We start from the raw sequence: 24,741 nt of genomic DNA, 5'->3' as shown, positions 1-24,741 counted from the left end.
ATCAATCAACCGTGTTTACTTTTTTTTAAAAAATCATAATGACAACAGAAACTACCCAAATGACCCAGGTCAAAAGTTTACATACCCCAGTTCTTTAAACCGTGCATTGCCCCCTTTAACATCAATGACAGCTTGAAGAAGTCTTTTGTTCTTACCATCTGGTAAAGCTACCCATTCATCCTGACAAAAAGCCTCCTGTTCCTGTAAATTCTTGGGCTGTCTTGCATGATCTGCACGTTTGAGATCTCCCCAGTGTGGCTCAATGATATTGAGGTCAGGAAACGGAGATGGCCACTCCAGAACCTTCACTTTATTCTGCTGTAGCCAATGACAGGTCAACGTGGCCTTGTGTTTAGGATCATTGTTATGTTGGAATGTCCAAGCATGTCCCATGCGCAGCTTCCGGGCTGATGAATGCAAATTTTCCTCCACTATTTTTTGATAACATACTGCATTCATCTTGCCATCAATTCTGACAATTTCCTGTGCCTTTGTAGCTCACACATCCCCAAAACATCAGCGATCAACCTCCGTGTTTCACAGTGGGAATGGCGTACCTTTCTTCATAGGCCTTGTTTACTCCTCTTCAAATGTAGCGTTTATGGATGTGGCCAAAAAGCTAAATTTTGGTCTCATCACTCCAAATGACTTTGTGCCAGAAGGTTTGAGGCTTGTCTCTGTGCTGTTTGGCGTATTGTAAGCACGATACTTTGAGGCATTTGCGTAGTAATGGCTTTCGTCTGGCGACTCGACCATGCAGCCCATCTTTCTTCAAGTGCCTGCTTATTGTGCATCTTGAAACAGCCACACCACATGTTTTCAGAGAGTCCTGTATTTCACCTGAAGTGATTTGTGGGTTTTTCTTTGCATCCCGAACAATCTTCCTGGCAGTTGTGGCTGTAATCTTAGTTGGTCTACCTGACAGTGGTTTGGTTTCAACAGAACCCCTCATTTTCCACTTCTTGATTAGAGTTTGAACACTGCTGATTGGCATTATCAATTCCTTGTATATCTTTTTATAACCCTTTCCTACAGTTCAACTACCTTTTCCCGCAGATCCTTTGACAATTCTTTTGCTTTCCCCATGACTCAGACTCCAGAAACGTCAGTACAGCACTGGATGAAAGATGCAAGGGTCTGTCAGGAGTCCAGAAACTCATTGACTATACACACACACTAATTAATTACAAGCAAACAGATCACAGGTGAGGATGGTTACCTTTAATAGCCATTCAAACCCCTTTGTGTCAACTTGTGTGCAAAAAGAGTAAACACAGTTGATTGATAATAAATGGTTTCAGCCAAACACTAACCATGAGAGAAAAAAAAGTTTTTGTGTTATTCATATTCTTGGAAAAATGGCTAAGAAATCATCAATTCTGCCAGGGTATGTAAACTTATGAGCACAACTGTATTTATGCAGTGCACAGAAAGTTAGATAGTTTATACTTCTAATCTTTGTAGGTGAAAAGTGTATACACAAAAGGCACAGCTTTTACTAATACTGTGTATATATATAACTGCCCTGTTGTGGTAAAGATATATTAAATCACTTGCCGACTGCAATACGTACAGGTGCATCAAAGAGCATCAAAAAGTTGATTTCAGTAATTCAATTCAAAAAGTGAAACATGTATTTTATATAGATGCATTACACACAGAATAATAAATTTCAAGCATTTTTTCTTCTTTTAATTTTGATTATGGCTTACAGCTAGTAAAAACCTTAAATTCAATATCTCAGAAAAGTAGATTATTACACAAGACCAATTAAAAAAAGGATTTTTAATACAGAGATGTTGGCTTGCTTACTGAAAAGTTTGTCCATGTACAGTATAGTATGCACTCAGTACTTGGTCAAGGCTCCTTTTGCATGAATAACTGCATCAATGCGGCGTGGCATGGAGGCGATCAGGAGAGGGGGAGGGGAGGAGAGGGGGAGGGGAGAGGGATAGGGGAGGAGAGGAGAGGGATAGGGGAGGAGGAGAGGAGAGGGATAGGGGAGGAGAGGAGAGGGATAGGGGAGGAGAGGAGAGGGATAGGGGAGGAGAGGGGGAGGGGAGCCCCCCACCAGTGTTTTACGACTTTCCGCCTCCACCAGCAAGCCCGAAAAAACGATCACACGGTGCGGTCAGCTGGTCACAGAGGCAATAAGACTAGATCGCCTCCGATTGCCTCTATGGCCTCGGTGGACTGGAGCGACATTATGTCACTTTCGGTCTAGGGCAGAAGTAAAACAGTAGTTAAAAGCAAAAGATCACTTTTTTTTTTTTTTAAAAAGATGAAGGCTCGCACAAACATAAGCAAACAATGTTCGCACCACACGTGAAGAATCGCTGTGAATGTTTGAGTGGGAGCAATATTTCTAATGCTAGACCTCCTCTGTAACTCTAAAGTGGTAAACTGTACATTTTTTTAAAGCATCGTCTATGGAGATTTTTTTAAGTACCGTAATTTGACGCCATTCCGCAAGCGCGCAATTTTAAAGCGTAACATGTAAGGTAAAGCAAGACAAATATCTATTTACTTGGCGTAATATCTTTTATATTTTCCAAAAAAATTGAAGTACCGGTATATTTGGTTTTGTTTTTAGAAGAATATAATGGGTTTTTTGACTTACTGTAAAATCCATTTCTCGGATGTTCATTGACAGACACAGCTCCTGATTATTAACCATTGGGTTATACTGCCCCCTAGAGGAGTAGGACACTAGGCAGGAAAAAGCTTGACTACGCCTATGGGCATTCCCAGGGGGGGTATACATTCACTTTCAGCTATAGGCACTCAGTTTTGTTACAAGCAGTGTCAGAAGAAAGCCAACTCCAAAATCCCATTTTCCCTTTCGTTCATTGGCAGACACAGCTTCTGATTCTTCTTAACCATTGGGACGTCCCAAAGCAGTGTTAAACATGAGGGGTGGGAAAACCTCAGAAAAAAATTCCCAAGGCTAACCATAGCCAACCAGTTAACAGAGCTCAACCATAAACAACTGGAGCTCATCTCAAAACCAATACACTCTCAAAGAGGACCAGGTTCTCTAAACAGCAGCCAGCAAAGCCTTGCGGCTAAAAGCATCTGCAGATGCCAAAACAACCACTTTACAAAAAAACTTTGTAAAAGTGTGCACCGACAACCAGGTGGCCGCCTTGCAAAACCTGCATCACTGACGCTTGAAGACGGAAAGCCTAAGAGATGCTAAGTGCCCTAGAAGAGTGCACCTAAAGAGGGAAAGGAAGAACCTGACCCCTGATGCAATAGGCCTGAACCACCTTCTGCCTGATGCATCTGGAAATGGTAGCAGAAGGGAACAACCCTTTGTGAGGTCCGTCCGTGAGCACAAATAGAGAGTGACTTTCTAAAAGACTCCGTGGCTGCCAGGTTTAGCCTAATTGCCTGGACAATATTCAAGACATGCCAGGCAATTTCCTTCAGATGATTAGGCCTGGGACACAGGGGAAGGCAACACAATGTCTTCATTCAAATGACAGTCAGAGACCACCTTAGGGAGGAATGACGGACAAAGGCAAAGCACAACCTTATCCTAATGAAGCACCAGAAGGTGAACAGGATAACGCCATCAGTTCCGACACCCTGCATGCAGAGATGACAGCCACCAAAGGCGGCCATCTTCTGGGGCAACGTAAGCAGAGAAATCTCCCGAATATTTTCAAAGAGAAGCTTCAGTAGGAGCTGAAAGAACCACATTAAGATTCCAGGGCGGCAGCGGAGTCCGCACTGAAGGAAGGTTAAGATCCGATCCACCGAGAAGGAGCGAGGATGAACTCCAAGAGACTCACACCACGCAATGTACGTCTTCCACGTACGATGGTAGATCTTCCTAGAGGCAGCGTAGAAATCACCAATTCAAACAAACCTCCGACCTTCAGCACCTGACTTTCAACAGCCAAGCCGTTAAAGCCAGCGACCGTAAAGCAGGATGGAAGATTTGTCCTGGGAACAGCAGATCCTCCCTGAGAGGAAGTCCCCAAGGAGCATCAGCGACCAGCCGTACCAGATCAGCATACCAAGACCGGTAAGACCTGTCTGGAGCCACTAGAATGACCGGAATCTCTTCTGCCTAAATCCTGCACAGGAGTCGTAGCAGAAGTTTGAGAGGGCTGGAACGAATCAGTCAGCCCACATTAGAATGCCCGCTACTTATTGAGCTGCCAGGACACTTCTTGTGCCCCCTTGGTGATTGACATGGACAATGGCCGTGGCATTATCCAAATTAATTTGTACCGGACACCCCTTGAGACGATTGTCTAATGAGCCAGACAAAGTCTGATCGCTTCCAGTACACTAAATCGGCAGTCCGGGCTCTGCCAGGGTCCAGACCCCCTAAGCATGCCTGTGCTGAGAAGGCCTCCCCACCCGGACAGGCTGGCCTCCATGGAGACAACCGTCCAGTACAGGAGAAGGAGTTTCCCTGTCGAAGTGCCAGACAATGAAGCCACCTCTAAAGACCGTGGATCTCTGACCCATTTCCCCAGAATCTCTTTAGCAGAGATCGTGTGGAACAGGCTCAGCACGCGCATTCAAGTCGGAGGGATAACCATCTGAAAAACAGAAGCTGAATTGCCTCCTGCAATGTCTGGAGTTTTTCCTGAGGAAGAAACACTCTGGCTGAGGCAGAGTCCAGATTTAGACCCAGGTAGGCCATTTTTTGTGAACAGAACCAAAGCAGATTCCTGAATGTTCAGGATCCCACTGAACTCCCTCAGAGTTCGCAGAGCAATCTCCAGTAGTCCAACAGAGCAGTCGGAGACTGTGCTCGAAGAAGATCATCCAAGTATTCCAGATCCCCTGCTGACTTAATGCCAGCACCGGTGCCAACACTCCTGTAAAGGCCTGAGGTGCAAAGGTGAGACCATAGGTCAGCGCCATAAACTGATAATGCTCCTCGTCCATGGCAAAACGGAGGAATCGCTGGCGACCAGCACATACTAGAATGTGCAGGTAGGCATCCTTGATGTCGAAAGAAGCGAGATTAAATCCCCCTGATGCAAGGACTCCACTACCATGTGAATGGACTCAATGCAGAACTTCTGAACTCGCACAAAGCAACTTAACCCCTTGAGGTCCAGAATTGGATGTACCTTGCCTTCCCTCCTGGGGACTATAAAGTGGTTTGCATAAAAAAACCCTTGAAAACGCTCCGAAGTCGGAACAATTACCCCTTGAAATAACAAGTCTTGCACTGCCCCAAAGAGACCCAGTAAGTGATCTAGGGACAAGCGCAGGTTAGAAGGGAAAAAACCTTTCAGGAGGACAAGACAAGACCGAACTTGATCTCTTTGTGGACCCACTTAACCTGTACCAGGGAGGTCCACGCATCCGGAAACCAGCAAAGACTTCCCCGAAATCCCAGATACGGGTGAGGGCACCCCTTCATGCAGAGGCAGCCTTGTCCACAGATCTGGAAGAGCCTGCTCGTGGCTTGCCAGACCAGGTCTTCTTGGAACCTCTGGTGGAAGCCCTGAGTTTTGATCCCTAATCTTGGGATCTTGAGGGATGAAGAGGCCGCATAGGCGCCGAGTATGGCCAACATCTACATGGGGCTCCTTGCCCCTGGTAGCCTGGGGAAGAAGGGTATGCTTCCCCCCCAAGAGACCGTTAATGTCATCCAAGGAAGCCGAAAGACCCATAGTGACCAAACTTTTAGAGGGGCTGGGGGGGAAGGGAGGGAAACCCGGGGGTCAGACCATCCCTAGGAGGGGCCCACGCCCACCCCAAACCCTGCAGGGGTAGTGGGAGGACAGCTACTTGCCACACTGGGAACAGGGTGGGCACCGCTCTGGACAGGACACTGCTCCATCGCAATGTGGGTGCTGTCGGCCAGAGGGAAATGCTGCGACTGCTGAAGGCAGTTTGTACGTGTCCTCGCAAGACATTTACACCCACCCCCTCCCTCCAGTGGGGCTATGTCGCGGCCGACCTATTGCAGAGCTGCGGTCTGCATGCGCTCACTGGACAGACTGGGGGGACCCTAAGGATCTATATTATCTAGTCCATCGACCAGTCTCGCACTTGATTGTAGTTCTCGCAGGAACAAAATAGGAGGAAAAAAAAGAATTTGATTTAAAATTAAAAAGTTGCAAGGACCAGAGATCCCAGCAAAGAGCTAGGCCCTTACTCCTGACTAGGCAGAAAAAAAAGAGTGCCTATAGGTGTGGGAGGGTGTATACCCCCTGGGACTGCCCATAGGCGTAGGTCAAGCTTTTTCCTGCCTAGTGTCCTACTCCTGTAGGTGGGCAGTATAACCCAATGGTAAATTGGATTCCCCAAAATTCAGTATTTTTTCATTTATATAATAAAAAAATAAAAAAAACCCAGTGGTGAAGAAATACCAAAAGAAAGTTCTAGAGTTGTGAAAAAAATTATATACATTTCATTGGCGTACAGTTTTGCATGACTGCGCAATAGCTAGTTAAAGAAGCACAGTGCAGAATAGTAAAAAAATGCCCTGGTCATGAAGGGGTAAAACTTTTCGGAAGTGGTTAAAAAAACCCACTGTCACCAGATTGCATGGCACTTCTGCACCATGCGATCCAGTACAGGATAAATGCACTGTACTGGCAACCTGTATTTGAGGTGTCGTTCGCATTGCACTGACTACCGCTACAGATGGCAAATGCAGTGCTTTTTGAACACGGTGCCAGACATGCACATTGAAGGCGGGTTTCCCGAACTGCCTTCAGGTGTGAACAGGCCCTAAGAAAGACATCCTAATCTGGAGGACCTCTGTAAATATCTTGCAGCAAATCCAGTGAAAGTAATACTAAGTGTACTGTGTGATGTGACTTGTCTTTACATGAAGATAGTGTAACACACAGGGCTTGACAAATCCCAGGCACCAGGTCGCCATGGCGACTAGAAATTGCGTTCTGGTAACTGATCTTTGTCAGCCTAGCTGGCCTGGGTATGGCATGTTGCTGGCAGCTGCATTCACAGGGAGCTGCATTCACAGGGAGCCGCTGAACTCGCGCACCACCGGCTGTTTGGTGTGACAGACCACCTTCCCACTGATCACAAGAGGGAGCCGGAATCCGGACCTGGCCAGGGATTCAGCCGAGCCCGGCTACGCAGTGTGACATGGATTGCAGGAGGGAACCAGGATCTGGACCCCGGTCGGGGATTCAACCTACCCCGGCCTCTTGGTGCAAGCCCTTACTGTCCATGCCGCTGATCACAGGAGATGGGAGTAAGGACCTGGCTGGGGATTCAGCCTGTTTGCTGCCTTACTGAAGAAGAGATCCAGTTGGGACTGCGAGTTGGGGGAGCGAGTGAGTTTTGCTGAAGGGATCGGCTGCACAAGGTGAGGGAGGGGGGGGGGTGGATAAACTCTGTGGGTGGAGCGGTGCGAAATTCTGAGTTGGCTCCTGCACAAATGTCAGCAAGGTGAGTCGCCTATCCGTGTCCATGAGTGCTGCCTATCAGTGCCACCTCATCAACGCACATCAGTGCAGTCTATAAGTGCCCATCAATGTCTCAAAAAAACATAAAAATGTCTTGTATAGGTACAGTGTTGCATGCAGATGTCATTCAAAGTGTCACAGCGATGAACGCAGCAAAGCTAAAGTTTTTTTTTTTTATGCTTCTTCACCAACCGACACTTGTGTAAACCTGTGCCATTCATCTGAAGCTTTGTTAGTTAAAAAAACCTGGCTCCTAACTTTTTTATCTGGCTCCTAGATTTAAAGCAAATTTGTCAAGCCCTGGTGTAACAAATTGCATTACATTTTAACTACATGTTAACCATAAACTCTACAGGTTTTTACTGTATTTTGTAATAAAATACATAACCTAATACAAAGGTTGTTACAGTGGATATAAAAAGTCTACATACCCGTTAAAATGTCAGGCTTCTGTGACGTAGAAAAAAAAAAAAAAAAAGAAAGACAAAAGATACATTTTAGAACTTTTTCCACCTTTTAATGTGACCTATACCCTGTACAACTAAGTTAAATAAAAAACTTAAATCTTTTAGGTGGAGGAAAGTAAAAATAAAAAACTAAAATATGGACACAAAAAAAAAAAAAAACGAATACTTTGTTAAAGCGCCTTTTGATTCTTTTACAGCACTCTTTTTGGGTAGATGTCTATCAGCATGGTACATCTTGACTTGGCAATATTTGCCCACTCCTCTGTGCAAAAAAACACTCCAAATCTGTCAGATTGCAAGGGGATCTCCTGTGCACAGCCCTCTTCAGATCATCGCACAGATTTTCAATTGGATTCAGATCTGGGCTCTAGCTGGGCCATTGGATGTATGCTTTGGGTCGTTGTCATGCTCAAAGATGAAGTTCCTTTTCATGTTCAGCTTTCTAGAAGTGTTGTTTTTGCGCCAAACATATCTTTTGGAATTATGGCCAAAAAGTTCAACCTTGGTTTCATCAGACCAGAACACATTTTCCCCACATGCTTTTGGGAGACTTCAGATGGGTTTTTGCAAAATGTACCTGGGCTTCGATGTTTTTCTTCATAAGAAAAAGGCTTTTGTCTTGCCACTCTACCGCATGGCCCAGACATACAGTATCTCACAAAAGTGAGTACACCCTTCACATTTTTGTAAATATTTTTTTAGTATACCTTTTCATGTTACAACACTGAAGAAATTACACTTTGCTGCAATGTAAAGTAGTGAGTATACACCTTGTATAACAGTGTAAATTTGCTGTCCCCTCCAAATAACTCAACACACCGCCATTGATGTCTAAACCACTGTCAACAAAAGTGAGTACACCCATAAGTGAAAACGTCCAAATTGGGCCCAATTAGCCATTTTTCTTCCCCGGTGCCATGTGACTCCGAAGTGTTACAGGGTCTCAGGTGTGAATGGGGAGCTAGTGCGGTAAATTTGGTGTTATCGCTCTCACTCCCTCATACTGGTCACTGGAAGTTCAACATGGCACCTCATGGCAAAGAACTCCCTGAGGATCTGAAAAAAAAAGAAAAGAATTGTTGCTCTACATAAAATGGCCTAGGCTATAAGAAGATTGCCAAGACCCTGAAACTGAGCTGCAGCACGGTGGCCAAGACCATACAGCGGCTTAACAAGACAGGTTCCACTCACAACAGGCCTCGCCATGGTCGACCAAAGAAGTTGAGTGCACGTGCTCAGCGTCATAGAGGTTGAAGGGGGGGGGGGGGGGAGCCTGTCAGTGCTCAGACCATATGCTGCACACTGCATCGAATTGGTCTGCATTGCTGTCCTCCCAGAAGGAAGCTGCTTCTAAAGATGATGCAGGAGAGAGCCTGCAAACAGTTTGTTGAAGACAAGCAGACTAAGGACATGGAGTACTGGAACCATATCCTGTGGTCTGATGAGACCAAGATAAACTTATTTGGTTCAGATGGTGTCAAGCGTGTTGGCAGCAACCAGGTGAGGAGTACAAAGACAAGTGTGTCTTGCCTACAGTCAAGCATGGTGGTGGGAGTGTCATGGTCTGGGGCTGCATGAGTGCTGCCGACACTGAGGAGCTACAGTTCATGGAGGGAACCATGAATGCCAACATGTACTGTGACATACTGAAGCAGAGCATGATCCCCTCCCTTCAGAGGCTGAGCCACAGGGCAGTATTCCAACAACCCCAAACACACCTCCAAGATGGCCACTGCCTTGCTAAAGAAGCTGAGGGTAAAGGTGATGGACTGGCCAAGCATGTCTCCAGACCTAAACCCTATTGAGCATCTGTGGAGCATCCTCAAACAGAGGGTGGAGAAGTGCAAGGTCTCTAACATCCACCAGCACCATGGTGTCATCGTGGAGGAGTGTAAGAGGACCCCAGTGGCAACCTGGGAAGCTCTGGTGAACGCCATACCCAAGAGGGTTAAGGCAGTGCTGGAAAATAATGGTGGCCACACAAAATATTGATACTTTGGGCCCAAATTGCACATTTTCACTTAGGGGTGAATTCAATTTTGTTGCCAGCAGTTTATACAATAATGGCTATGTGTTGAGTTATTTTGAGAGGACAGCAAATTTACACTGTTATACAAGCTGTACACTCACTACTTTACATTGCAGCAAAGTGTAATTTCTTCTGTGTTGTCACATGAAAAGATATTATAACATATTTACAAAAACACGAGGGGTGTACTCACTTTTGTGAGATACTGTATGAAGAATACGGGAGATTGTTTTCACATGTACCACACAGCCAGTACTTGCCAGATATTCTTGCAGCTCCTTTAATGTTGCTGTAGGCCTCTTGGCGGCCTGCCTGACCAGTTCCCTTGTCGTGTTTTCATCTATTTTGGAGGGACTTCAAGTTCTTGGTAATGTCACTGTTGAGCCATTTTTTCTGCGCTTGATGACTGTCTTCACTGTGTTCCATTATATCTAATGCCTTGGAAATTATTTTGTACTCTTCTCCTGACTGATACCTTTAACAATGTGATCCCTCTGATGCTTTGGAAGCTCTCTGCAGACCATAGCTTTTGCTCTAGGATGAGACTAAGAAAAAGTCAGGAAAGACCTACTAGAACAGCTGAACCTTATTTGGGGTTAATCAGGGGCACTTTAAAGGATGGCAGGTGTGTACTGACTACTATTTAACATGTGATTGCTTAATTCTGAACACCGCTACATCCCCAGTTATAAGAGGGTGTGCACACTTAATGCAACCACATTATTTTATTTTTTTATTACCCCCCCCCCCTTTTAAAGATTTCAGTTTGTTTTTCTAATTGAGATGTACAGTTTTTAGGTCACATTAAAAAGGTGGAAAAAGTTCTGAAAGGATTTATCTTTGTCTCGTTTTTTTTACATCACAGAAACCTAACATTTTAATAGGGGTGTGTAGACTTTTTATATCCACTGTATATGTCAATGATATATCCACTATGAAGTCCCATGGGTATGAATGTTTTTTTTTTTGTATACATTGGGATGGAGGAACATCACTATATGTACCAGAGCACAAAGAAAAAATTTTGAGTTGTTCACATGTAATCACAAATCTGAGCATTCACGAGATTAGGGACAGATGAATGGCCCTGGATGCATGCAATCACTTGTATTTGTGGTTAAATGTGAACAGCTGTCATAAGTCCTGCTCTGGGTCTGTTACCCAATGTGTGAAGCAGTTAAAACAAAATGTTTTGGAGTGCACGTCAACTTTACATATGGCCCGTTTGTGCTTGGTATCAATATATTAAATATGTAGAACATACAGGAGAATGCGATTTGACTAGGACAACTTGTTTCTATCAAGCCCTTGGAGGAAGGAATATCATTAGTGACTTGAGCACATAGGGAAATGCATAGAAGCATCGCCCACATAGCTCTGACCATTTGAGCACACTCACCTCGTGTTGTGTAACATGCTAGCAGTCCTCAAGCAGGCTCTTGAAATTGCCACCGGTTCTTAACAGGTTACTTTGAAGACCCCCTTTAGAAGTGCTCATAAGTAAGCATTGGTTTATCACAGCATAGTTTCTTATAACATATCAGAAATTATTATTAGCAGTCTATAGCAACATGGAAAATGATCCCACCGGTCTTGGAACAGCACTGTTGAAATGGTGGCCAGAGTGGTCCCAGCAGACAATACAGAGTGGCAGTGGGGTGCCTAGTGTAAGGATGTTCTATGTGTTCCAGCACCTTACACTTGAATGATGGCAGACTGCCTGTTGGTCTGCCTGCCTGACAGGCATGGTGTACTTCTGGTTGGGAAAGGAAGAGGAAGCAGCATGGTTGCGTTTACAGGCATGTTCCCAATGAAGGGGGAACCCAGCTGAACACCAGCAAAGGGGGAACCCAGCTGAACACCAGCAAAGGGGGAACCCAGCTGAACACCAGCAACGGGGGAACCCAGCTGATCACCAGCAAAGGGGGAACCCAGCTGATCACCAGCAAAGGGGGAACCCAGCTGATCACCAGCAAAGGGGGAACCCAGCTGAACACCAGCAAAGGGGGAACCCAGCTGAACACCAGCAAAGGGGGAACCCAGCTGAACACCAGCAAAGGGGGAACCCAGCTGAACACCAGCAAAGGGGGAACCCAGCTGAACACCAGCAAAGGGGGAACCCAGCTGAACACCAGCAAAGGGGGAACCCAGCTGAACACCAGCAAAGGGGGAACCCAGCTGAACACCAGCAAAGGGGGAACCCAGCTGAACACCAGCAAAGGGGGAACCCAGCTAAACACCAGCAAAGGGGGAACCCAGCTGAACACCAGCAAAGGGGGAACCCAGCTGAACACCAGCAAAGGGGGAACCCAGCTGAACACCAGCAAAGGGGGAACCCAGCTGAATACCAGTAAAGGGGGAACCCAGCTGAATACCAGTAAAGGGGGAACCTAGCTGAATACCAGTAAAGGGGGAACCCAGCTGAATACCAGTAAAGGGGGAACCCAGCTGAATACCAGTAAAGGGGGAACTTTTAATATTGCTCATACTGACACAAAGAATGGGGGATTTTAATTATGGCTGACACCAACACAAAGGGGGGTCCTTATAAAAGCAGACACCAACACCAATGAATTGGGGGCCTTTATTATGGCTGATACCAATAAACTGGGGACGACCATCGTTAAGGCTCACACCAGCAGGGTTCTTTATTGCTGCTCTCACTAACCAGATCATCAAAAAAAGGGGGGCTTCATTACAGTTGACACCAACCCACCAAAATTTTTTTTTGTTTTGTTTTTTAACCTGCCTATGCTAAGAACAATGAAGAGGGGAACTTTATTATTGCTGCCCCTGCCCTGGGCTGGGCTTAATGACACTTCCCAGAAACCCATGTGTCTGTGGATGTGCATAGCTTCCATGCAGGTGGGTGTGAGGGAGATGCAGCAGCAGTATTCAGGCAAGGAGCTAACATTTGTACATGACTCTGGATACTGATACACCCAGACTGTTAGCCAAATGCCACATACAAACACTTTCAGTCTTTGGTACTTCTTGAACATATCAAAAAAGGACAAATGAGAGCACAATGATAAAATTAAAAGCACAGGCTGTAAGCACAGTATAAATACTGGCCATGAAGGTTGCCTGAGATATTTAACAACCTTTTTACTTTAATGCAAGGGGACTCCAATCTTCAAAGTCCCACTAAGAAGTAATCAAGTTGTTTACAACAAGTGATCCTTATTTCAACATGCACATTCCATTGACTGAGAGCTAGGACTTGCTTTGCGAAACACTTTTAAACCATTCATGTGACACTACTATTTGCAGCAGGAATGCCCTTCAAAGGTTGTGCGATTGAAGCACAATGAAATGTTACACATTATACAGATGCCTAGTTCACTTGAAAATAACCATTTCCAAAAACCGGAGTTATTGATTTCCATTTCCTTGAGCAGATGCAGTATCATCAGTTAGCATCAATGAAAATGATTAAACCTACCTGTACAATTATTGGTTTAGCCCTACTTTGATTTCAGGTCTCTTTTACACAGTAAATAGCTTGTCTGACGCTGCATGTAGTTTTCACTGAAACCCCCCCCCCCCCCCCCCACCCTCGCTGGGGTAACAATCGAGCGGCTCTAAAAAAAACAGTACCAGGGTGATGCCTCTAGCTAGAGGCATCACCCCAGTACAACCACTTAAAGGCAGCTGATGTAGGTCTACGTGGCTGGTCGGTAAGTAGTTAACGGACAATTTCGCGGTCATGCGACGCTGTACACAAATAAAATTTTTCCCACAAATAGAGCTTTCTTTTGGTGCCATTTGATCACCTGTACAATTTTTATTTTTTGTGCTATAAACAAAAAAAGAGCGACAATTTTTTTTTTTTTTTTACTAGTAATGGCGGCGATCTGCGATTTTTTAGCGGGACTGCTAAATTGCGGCGGACAGATCGGACCCCTGACATTTTTGACACTTTTTGGGGGACCAGTGACATTACTACAGTAATCAGTGCTAAAAATATGCCACTGGCAGGGAAGGGGTTAACATTGTGGGTGATCAAGGGGTTAAATGTGAGCCTAGAGGAGTGTTTCTAACTGTGGGGGCGTGGCCTGTGAAATGATCATAGAGACCTGTGATCCTATATAGAAGGATCACAGGGGCTCTATAATCATTCCAGGGAGAACGGTCAGCTGTGTTTACAACAGCTGACCATCCTTCTCTCCCAGAGAGGAGCAATCGTGGGTGTCAGGCGGTAATCGGAGCCGCCTGCACCGTGCATTGGCTTCTTCGCTGCCAAGTGGGGGGTGGGAGCGTGGCGGGGTTGGTGCACGCTCGCCCCCTAGCTGTCTGCGTGCTTAGGTCTACGTCTGTTCGTGCAGGAGGGCCGCACTGCCGCAGTAAAAAGGCGGCGGGCGGTCCGGAAGCAGTTAAACAGAGGCCAAGATGGCAGCTTCTTTGGCTGAAAACAATAGGCGGGTTTACTTCAACTTTAATAGAAATCAACACTGCTGCAAATCTCATGCATAGCAGTCTTAGGTTAAACTGTGGCTATGGCAAAATATGGCCACAAATGGAGGGGGGTTAACAATTGAATAAAATATATCAAATGTATTTAGTCAGAAGAGTAAAATACATATACATAAGACAAGACAATACATATATTCCTGGTTGGAATATTAGAGGATTAGCAAGATCCACATGTGCAGTTGGGGTCCTCTAAGCCAACGGGTTTCGCTACAATCTTCTTCAGGGCTGTGTAGACCCTACATTGTGTATCTACAAAAATATACATACACATAAATATCATTCAAAATGCAATTTATGTATCCATTATGTGCTGCTACAGTAAGGGACGTGTAACAACAGACCTGATCAGGTGCACGAGCAAGAAGAAAGAGGAATATCTCCTTGCTCGTGCAGCCGATCAGGTCTGTCGTTACACATCCTTTACTGTAGCAGCACATGACACAAATTGCATTGTGAATGATATGTGTGTGTGTATGTATATTTTTGTAGATACACAATGTAGGGTCCACACTGCCCTGAAAAAGCTTGTGGCAAAACGCATTGGCTTAGAGGACCCCAACTTCACATGTGGATCTTGCTATTCCTCTAATATTCCAACTAGGAATATATGTTTTTATTTGTGTCGTCTTGTCTTATGTATTTTATCTTTTGACTAAATAAACGTATATTTATTCAATTGTTAGCACCTCTCCTTTTGTGGCCTATAAAATCCAAGTTCACCATTTTTTCTTCTCTATATATACACACACACACTATGGATGATGGCCTATTTAAACACAGGAATTTTTTTGATATGGCAAAATACAACAGAGCCTTGGTTTCTTACTAAAATGTACTTGAATCAAGTCGTCATTTCTAATGCTCAGATGGTGTGCAATAACCAAAACTACCAGGTACTTTCTGACTTAGTGAAGCACACTAGGTGTGTCTGGGTGCTATGTAAATTGCTATGACCTCCATTGGCCAAGCTGGTGTCCTCTCTCCGCCCCAAAGCTTGCTAATGGCCCACCATCATGACAGATGGCCTCATTTACCAATGGGGAGGTAGGGCAAGCCTCTCAAAAACAGCAGTTATGAATTTTGCATATCAGAGCAATGCATCAGGGTTCCCAATATGAAACCTGAGCAGATGTGCACAACCTTGGATGTGCCTGCTATTACATGTCTATGGAGTGTTAGCATCTCAGAACTTACCTACTATATTCACTTTAATACAACTTCCAACATATCTTTATTCATTGGTAAAAACTAGATAAAAACAATTAAAAGCGAAGTTCCACCCAAAAGGGGAAGCCGCTTATCTGCCTCTTCCCCCACATATGGCACCTTTTAGAGGGGAGCGGGTACCTGGTTTTGACAGATGTTCGGTCCCCCTCCTTCTTCCCCCTCCACTGGGTCATTCACAATTCGCAGCCCAATTCGCGCATGCGCAGTGGGGAACCAGCACTGCCGGTTTCCCTTACAAGCAATGGCGGTGCCAGCAACTGAGAGCCAATGGAAAAATCGGCTGGGGTGAAGACACTGCTGGATTCCAGGACAGGTGTTCTATTATTAAAAGTTAGCAGCAACAGTATTAGCTGCTGACCTAATTTTTTATGAAGGAGGCTGGACCTCCTCTTTAAGAGTTTTTCAAATAGGTGCATATTCCACCAACAAGCTAAAGTTGCCTAAACTCTCAGATTAGCTCAATACACGTCTATGCTTGAACTAGGATTTAACAAACTCCAGGTGACCGGTCGCCATGACGAATAGAAATTGCACCCTGGCGCCTTGGCTTTTGTCAGCCCATTCACTGGGATAACACAGCCTGAGCTGACACCACCTCCCATGCTCCAAGCTTGGTGCTGAGGCTACTGTCAGCGCCCACTCACCACGCCTCGCCATTGGTTGAGCAGCCCACCAGTCTGGAGTAGCAGGGCGGCAATTGGCTGAGGTTGGGGTACTAGGCCAGGCGCACATTTCCGACTGGATGTTAGTGGTGAAGCCGAGTCCCTGAGAAGCGAAGCAGGGGAAGAGAGCAGGTCTGAGGGGCCCCAGGGGCAGATGATTGGGCAGGGGTTTGGACACTGGGCTGGAGGGGTGTCGTAACATGTATGACGGGGCAAATACAAACCTGTGTGCTGCCAATGATACAGGGATTCCTCCTGGGTGTATGTACACTGTGGACACAAGTGCCAGATGTGCTGTACCTCCATTGCAGACTGTGATAGAACTACAAGTCCCTAGCATACCTCACTTATTATGATTTTAAATGTACTCATTTTTTTCAGGATCCTGAGGAGGTTAATAGGAAAAAGCTGAGAGGCATAACCGTGTAAACCTGTGTCTATAAAGATACACATCAGGGCTACATAAGAGGGTTATAAGGGGTTTTGTTATTGAAAATAAAGCTTTGAAAAAGCAGTAGTTATCCACAGAGCAGCCCTGATCCTCCTCTTGGGTCCCTCTCCTGCACTCTGGGCCCATCCCCCTTGCCGAGTGCCCCCATAGCAAGCTGCTTGCTAAGGAGGCACTAGTGCATGCTTGCTCCCAAGCCGGCTTTCTGTGTCCATAAGACACAGAGAGCACAGCTCAGCCCCCCCCCCCCCCCCAGGTCCTGCCTCACTGGCTGTGACTGACAGCACTGGGAGCCAATGGCTCCTGCTGTTGCATGATTTCCAAAAAAACAACACCATCTCTCCTGCGCTCGAGTGGTATGCAGTAAGGGGAATGTTCTAGGCGGTTTTATGACACAAATGAAGTGGTCTTGCTCCCCTCTCAGGACCAAGGGTATCAAAAAGGCACTACAAGAAAACAACAAGCATTACCACTTAAAAGTTTATTAAAATCAAAGAAGGGTAGTGTACAATATACTCACAAACGTAGCATATGAACAAGCATATAGGAAATGGGCACCACTCACTATAAAGTCTTCTGTTTTTTTTAAACATGTTGGTTTTTCACAGGGCAGCCTGGATCCTCCTCTTCTCAGGTCATTCTTCGCTGCTCTTGGCCCCTCCCTCCTGTCAAGTGCCCCCACAGCAAGCTGCTTGCTATGGGGCACCAGAGCCAAGCAGCAGCTTCGTGTGTCTATTCAGACACAAAGCTGCTGTTCGGCCCTGCCCCCTCTCTCCTGATTGGCTAACTGACTTTGACAGCAGCGGGAGTCAATAGCACCACTGCTGTGTCTGAGCCAATCAGGAGAGAGAGTCCCAGATAGCAAATGGACTCATGGGTATCGCTGGATAGAGACACAGACAATGCATTAAGAGAAAAAACCTTCTGCCATTACAACTCATTTAAGGCATTCCAAGGTCTCAAACTTTTAAGCCACTGGGCAAACACAACCCACAGAAATATACTGGGGCTTCCTACAATAGCATTCCAAATGCAGAGGGAAAGGCCTCCCAATTAACAGGTGATGGATATGCTTTTGATTCCAGCAGGCAGCTGAAAAAAACTTTAGTTTACCATTTTTAACAAAGGTAACAAAAAAGGGGGGCATTCCTAGCTTGAAATATTTTGCACAATGTTTAATACACTATGAAGTCAGTCTGCCCAAGCTACAAATCAGTATGCACTTTTAAAGGGAAAGTACAGGGGTTTTGTGCATTTTTGTATTATGGCCAGCACTACACATTTTATAAAGTTTTAGTTAGTGGTCTCCAAACTGCATTGCCGGTATAGCCTTTGCTCGCCAATATCTGGTCCCTGGGGCCCTTTTCCTCCCACTGACACAATGAGGAACTACTCCTCCTACCTACACCAAGGATGGGGTATATTTCCTTTCAAAGACACCAACAGCAGGGCACTACCCCTACCAGTGATAAACAATCTTTTCCACTGACAACAACAGAACTATTCCTCCCACTGACACCAACAATGGGGCACTATTCCTCTTCCCACTCATACCAACGATGGGACAGTAATTTTCCCTTACGAATCCTCCATTACTGACACTAATGGAGCACAATACCTACTATTATGTATACCAACAATAGCGCACTATTCATTCATCTACTGATACCAACCATGGGGCACTATTTCTCCTCACACCAACGACTCGGCACTATTCCTCCTATTTTTTCCACCACCGATGGGACAATGTATTTTTATTCAATAATTTTTATTGAAATTTTCAAAAAGATAACAGAAGATCAATAACAAACGAGGCATAGTAATAACTTGCTTACATATGAACTGTTGTGCAGAACAGTACAAGAACTAATAGACATGGCAAGAAAACAAGGCCAGCAAGTGCTGGAAAAACTGCTGATCAATAAAAAACATTCTCATTATGGCTGAATTCCAAGATAGATAGAGAGCCGATCGCCCCGGGGCACCCCTAATGGGCTCATACTGTGCCCCAAAGAGAAGTGGCTAAAGACAGCTGAGAGAAAACCGCCTTTGTCTCTGAAAACCTAAAGGGAGGAAAGGCAACATCCGCCAAACCCCAATAAAAAACATGTATTAGTCAATAACTACTAGTGTAATTATGGTACGAGGTACCACATATGCCTCATAAACAGACTTAAACGTGGAACAGGATAGAACAAGTGGTAGGAAGAAGAAGAGTAGAAAGAGAGATATCAGAGGGGGAAGGAGAAAAGAAGGGGATGAAAGGGAGAGAGTAAAGAAAGAGTTGAGGAGAACAATCCCATGGTCCGACCCCACCCAACCCATAGATGAGTATCAAAACGGAAAGAAAAGGGGGAAACCCCAAGGAAAAAGGCGTCCTTCCGACCGAGCCCATCTTAGAGTGTTACATTCACAAATGTCGCCCAGGGTTCCCAGACTGACTCAAATATAGCCCTAGAATCATTCAAGATACTGTACATCTTTTCTTGTGTCATCATCCATGAAATTTTACGCTTCGCAACCAGGAAGGGGACCTTAGACTGTTTCCAATGCTTAGCTATTGTGATTCTAGCTCCTAGGAATATATAAGAAATGAGAGTCCGAGTGTGCTTGGGGACCCTGGGAGGATGGTGACCTAGGAGAGCATATAAAGGTGATTGCTCAAGGGAAACCCCCGTAACGCGTCGTATTGTGTGGAACATCCGATTCCAAAAAGAACGGATTTTTGGGCATTCCCAAAAAACGTGTAACAGGCTCCCCATAAGATCACAGCCTCTGAAGCAGACCGGGGACGAGCTAGGGAAAATTGTCGCCAAGCGAGAAGGGACCATGTACCATCGCAGCAAAATTTTAACATTAGCCTCCATGAGGCGGGACAATGTATTTTTAATGATCACAGGTACTATGTTTTTTTTCTTTAAAACTTCTGCTGATCACCAACCCCCAGCATATATTTACTCTCACTGACCCCCTACCATTGTTTGCTCCCATTAACACCAGGGTATTTTCTACACCTACTGGCCAAAATCTGAGCCCCCTAAAAGTCCAAAAGATATTACATTGGCCCTTTGATTGGAAAGTTTGGGGACCCCTGCCATAAAACAAGATTAACCCTTAAATGAAGGACTTGGCTCAGTCAGGAAAGGTAAAGAAATAGTTTTTTCCTTTATAATTGTGCATCACACAGTAATAGTATTTGGAATTTATTTACATTTTTATGCAAGAGTCTTTAGTTGCTCTTAATTGATCATACCAAGTGAATCAACACTGTGGTATTGATAGATTTTATCTTAAAATGGATATAGTGACATTACAATTCAGTACATTTTCATTGAAAATGCTTATCTTTTTTTCTCTGGAATTAGTCGTCATTTCATTAAAGTGGTAGTAAACTCTACTTTCTAACTTTCCTCCATTAAAATCATTCCTAAACAATATACATGGTGCTGTCTTTACATTCAACCTAACCTTTGCCACTGCGTAAAAATCGGGCAATGTTCACGTTAATGACATCACCAGCACATTTGCATATTGTAGGAAATTCACGGCATGCTCTTTGTGCCATCAGTCAATTCAGGAAGATTGCCATACCTGTGTCAACTCTCTGTGGCATTGCATTTAAATCCCACGAGAGTACAGGTTCATTCACAACTTTTTAAAACACCCCATGTGACTAGCTATTTCACAAGAGGGTGTTAACATTGGCGAGGGTGTCAACAACAGGACAAGAGAAAATGAGGAGATAATGTACATCACTTGCCAGCCGTATACTATTTTTTTTTAAAACACAAACCAGGTGCAGGTGTGTAATAGACATGCTGGACATGGCTGCCATAGTAACCCAAAAACGAGCCCTGGCTAAGAAATGGTGAATAGGTAGGAGGACACTGTATTGAAAAATACACTGTGGCACTATCCCCAAATAGAGCCAAGTTATAAAAGAGGCCCCCACCTCTCCTCCAATTGGAGGGTATGGCGGGAAAAGAAAAAAATAGTGTGCATGTGCGAGATTACAGCCATTACTGACAGAGAGAGTTGAAGTGATATACACAGGTGAGGCTGAAGACAACAGATAACATGGCGCCGGCTTAGGCTGGGAAGGGTGAAAAACAAAATAAGCTGCAAAATAGTAATAACCAAGAGGGATAGTTATTAAGGCAGAATGATGTAAAAAGCTTTTGTATACTGGCTATATGGATTTCAAGGATTTACATGGCCGTGTTTACTACCGCTTTAACGTATTCCAATTCACTGAGTCATCACTTTTTCAGTAGAAGTGTTGTAACAAGAGAAACAATAGATCCCCAACACCAAAAACAGCTAACTCAAAATATTCACCAAAACATGTACAGCATACTTCAGTAAAGCTAAAAAGGAAAAAAAAAGTTGGGGATGCCTGAAATTTGGCCTCAAACTCTGCAGACTGTTAGTGAACCAATTACACAAACAGGAAGTGAGAATTAGTCCATGAATGAACTGTGTACAGAATGCACCCAAACTGAGTTTGAACCTCCTTGCCTGTTTACCAGAAAAATTTAGTCTGCAGACTGAAAAATGAAAATGTAAAATTTTAACAGTAGTTTAGAAAATGGTATGTGCAGCAACTAATAATTTTTTTTTTTTTTTTTTTTTAATGACAGTGGAATTTTTTTTATATCTTACCAATTGTCAGGTCATGGACAGGCTGGAACCTCTTGTCTGTGAACTGTAATAGGAGACAAGATTTACCAACACCTATAGAGAGGAAAAAAAAAAAAAAAAGGACGTAAATATTTTCTATAGGCTAGTTACATTACACATACACCAATAAACAATCTTTGCAAGTATTGAGAACATCCAGTCATATGACTGGAGTCATACAACTTTTACAATGTGTGTGCCATATCCATCCTTTAGACTGGTCCAAGGTGAGTTAACTGTAAGGCCAAGATGATGTCCCACCAGCTGTCATTTTCAGAAAGAAATTTGTCTAAGGCTCCGTTCACATGTCAGCGTATGGATCGCGGGCAGAATCGCTGCGATTCCGCCCGCGATCCGGAGATTATTGCAAATCGCGGGACGCCTGTGCGTTGCCCGTGATTTGCAATAGCCCCCCAAACGCTGAGCGATGTTGCCGCGATTTCCGCCTGCTGAATCGCGGTAACATCGCGCAAAAAAAAAATCGCGGGACGCAATACGCTCCAAAGAAGCTCTTGTACTTTTTGGGCGTAATGCGTCCCGCGATCTTTGTTTGCGCAATGTTACCGCGATTCGGCAGGTGGAAATCGCGGCAACATCGCTCAGCGTTTGGGGGGCTATTGCAAATACTGGGCAACGCACAGGCGTCCCGCGATTTCCAATAATCTCCGGATCGCAGGCGGAATCGTGCCGCGATCCATACGCTGACATGTGAACGGAGCCTTAAACTCCCACACATTTGCATAGCAGTACATAGCAATATTGATATGGCAATAACTCTGTCATGTCTTATAATACCAAACTAATATGTATATACATTTTTTTGTAACAAATAAGGCTTTCATTTGTCAGTAATCTTGTGCAATTCTTTCTTATGTTATACAGTATGTACTTTAAGCCAAAAAATATATTTGTAACAAACTTTACCATTCCTTCAACTAGAAGTGTAAATTTAGTGTCATTAATATCTTAACTTACAGAATAAAATTAGCACTTTATCTCTAAAAATACTATTTTAAAAATAGTCACGCAAACAATTCCGTCAATAGTTGTGAGCAGTGCACACTTCGAGCAACTGGGACACTGGGAGCACGGAGAACTAACTAGGTGCCGTGAGTGACTGGGGCACCGAGTACCGAGGCACGGTCAGTCATAGTACTTTGGCACTGTGAGCAAGAAGAGGGGACGCCAGGGGAATCGGGTGATTGGCAAGCAGGAGCATTAGGAGCAGATGCTGGAGGCTGTGTGAGCGGGAGCAACAAGAGAGGATGCCAAGGGCCGCGAGACAGGGAAAAGGTGGAGTTGATGCCTGGGCCCATGTGGACAGCAAGCAGGGGGAAAACGATCAGTGAGTGAGAACAGGAGAAGACGCTGGGGGAGGGGGGGGTCGTCTGATCAGGGAACAGGAGGAGAGGACGCTGGGGGCTGTTGGAATAGGGAACAGGAGATACCAAACAGCTAGGGAACACCTAGTGCTCAGAATAAAATAGAGTTAGGAAGGAAGACTAACACAAATTTGTGTAAAATATAATCTCTAATCTTTCTTGGATTATCCCCATTACAATAGTGGGTACTATGTCCAATAGGAATGATGTTGTGACTCGGTGAACATTGTGTGCCCTGTATGCGTTCCTTGAACAACCATTGAAGGGCGAATACTGCTGTGCAAAATGTAAGCAAGTGGTTTCTATGGAAACCCAGACCCTGAAACTAAGGAAGCAGCTGGTAAAACACTGTGAAGCATTGTCAACCTGAAAGAGTTTGGACTGTACCCATCATGTGCTGGCAGGGGCCAGTATAGAGATGTAGGCACCAGAGCAAGGTAGATGGGTGACACACACGCTAGAGGGAAAAGCGTTGGAAAAGCCAGTACTGAGCTGATACATCCCAATAAATATGCCAGGTTGTGTGAAATTTGGGGATGTCAGTAGAGGCATTTCATTGCTAAAGCAGAGTGACTCCCCTACCTGCCAGGGGAACAACCCCTTAAGTGAAAATGGGGACAAGGTTAAAGGGAAGGAAAGGCAGATACTGGTGGTAGGGGACTCAAGTATTAGGACAGATAAGGAAATCTGTCACAAAGACCGTGATCGCCAAACAGTATGTTTACTGGGCGCTATGGTTCAGCACACCAGAGATCAGGTGGACAAAATGTTGGGTGGGGCTGGTGAGGACCCAGCTGGCACGGTACATATTGGTACCAAGCACAAAGTTAGAGGAAGATGGGAGTGCCCTAAAAAATGTATAAATGTAAAATATAGGGATTTAGGGGCAAAAAAAAAAAAAAAAAACAAACTCCAAGGCAATATTCTTAGAAATACTACACGTACCTTGAGCCACACCAGAGAGGCAGCAGGAGCTTAGGGAACTTAACAAGTGGCAGAGGAACCGTTAAAGGAAGGAGGGATTTGGGTTCATGGAGAACTGGGCTGACTTTTCAGTTGGTTACCAGCTCGATAGCAGGGATGGACTGTACCTACATGGGGAGGGGTGCAGCTCCGCTAGGAGAGGAGATGGACAAACAGTTGGAGGAAATTTTAAACTAGGTGGTGGTGGGGAAGGATCAGAGGAAGCTATAGCCAGCAGTCAGCAAAAGTCTGAGGGTGCTACTGGTAGTGTAACTACAGTACCTGAACCCAAGATGTGTAGTTTGGCAGAATCCAATTGCAGTCTTAGAACAAACAAGGAGAAAATAATATGTACCCATACAAAACTAAAGACATGTTTATACATGCGAGAAGTCTAGCATGATTGAAAGTTACTCAATGGAGGAGAACCTTTGGGGGAATCCAGGATGGAAAAAAATCTGGTGGTCCTAATAGACCACATGCTCAGCAACAGCATGCAGTGCAAAGCTAGCAGCCTATTAGCATGAATCAACAAGGGTATTTACTCAAGACATAACACTGTAATTCTATCACAATCTTTAGTCTGGCCACATCTTGAGTCTGCCGTCCCTCATGAAGGATGTGCTGGAACCGGAGATAGTCCTGAGGAGGACAACAAAGCTAATAAAGGGGACTGGAGGACCTCAGTTATGAGAAACGACTACAGACTTTAACCTTATTCTCCCTGGAGAAGAGACGCCCAAAATGGGATAAGATAGCGATATACAAATATCTCAATGGGAATTATAGCATAGGGAGGAAACAATTCAGTCTCCAGTCGCTTAAGAGGACACGTGGCCACTCAATGAAATTGAACGAGAAGCGGTTAAACCCTAAACTGCGTAAGGGGTTCTCTACTGTCAAAAGTGGTAAGAATGTGGAACTCCCACGGTTTGTGGTGTCTGCCAATAATAATATATATAAAAAAAAAAAAAAAACTCTTAGATGGT

At 44.7% G+C, this 24,741-nt stretch overlaps 1 protein-coding gene across 1 annotated transcript in view; it reads right to left on the bottom strand.

The window, feature by feature from the left end:
- RAB2A (RAB2A, member RAS oncogene family) overlaps positions 1 to 24,741 on the bottom strand; it is a 166,120-nt gene that overhangs the window by 118,204 nt on the left and 23,175 nt on the right. The window contains exon 2 of the mRNA XM_082258847.1: positions 21,390 to 21,461. Coding sequence (XP_082114973.1) covers positions 21,390 to 21,461 — 72 coding nt within the window. The remainder of the gene's footprint in view (positions 1 to 21,389; positions 21,462 to 24,741) is intronic.

This window comes from Pelophylax lessonae, assembly GCF_965119305.1.
Source record: "Pelophylax lessonae genome assembly, chromosome: 5".
Taxonomy (NCBI): Eukaryota; Metazoa; Chordata; class Amphibia; order Anura; family Ranidae; genus Pelophylax; species Pelophylax lessonae.
Note: the sequence above shows the minus strand (reverse complement) of the source record. Positions and strands in the feature narration are given on the sequence as shown.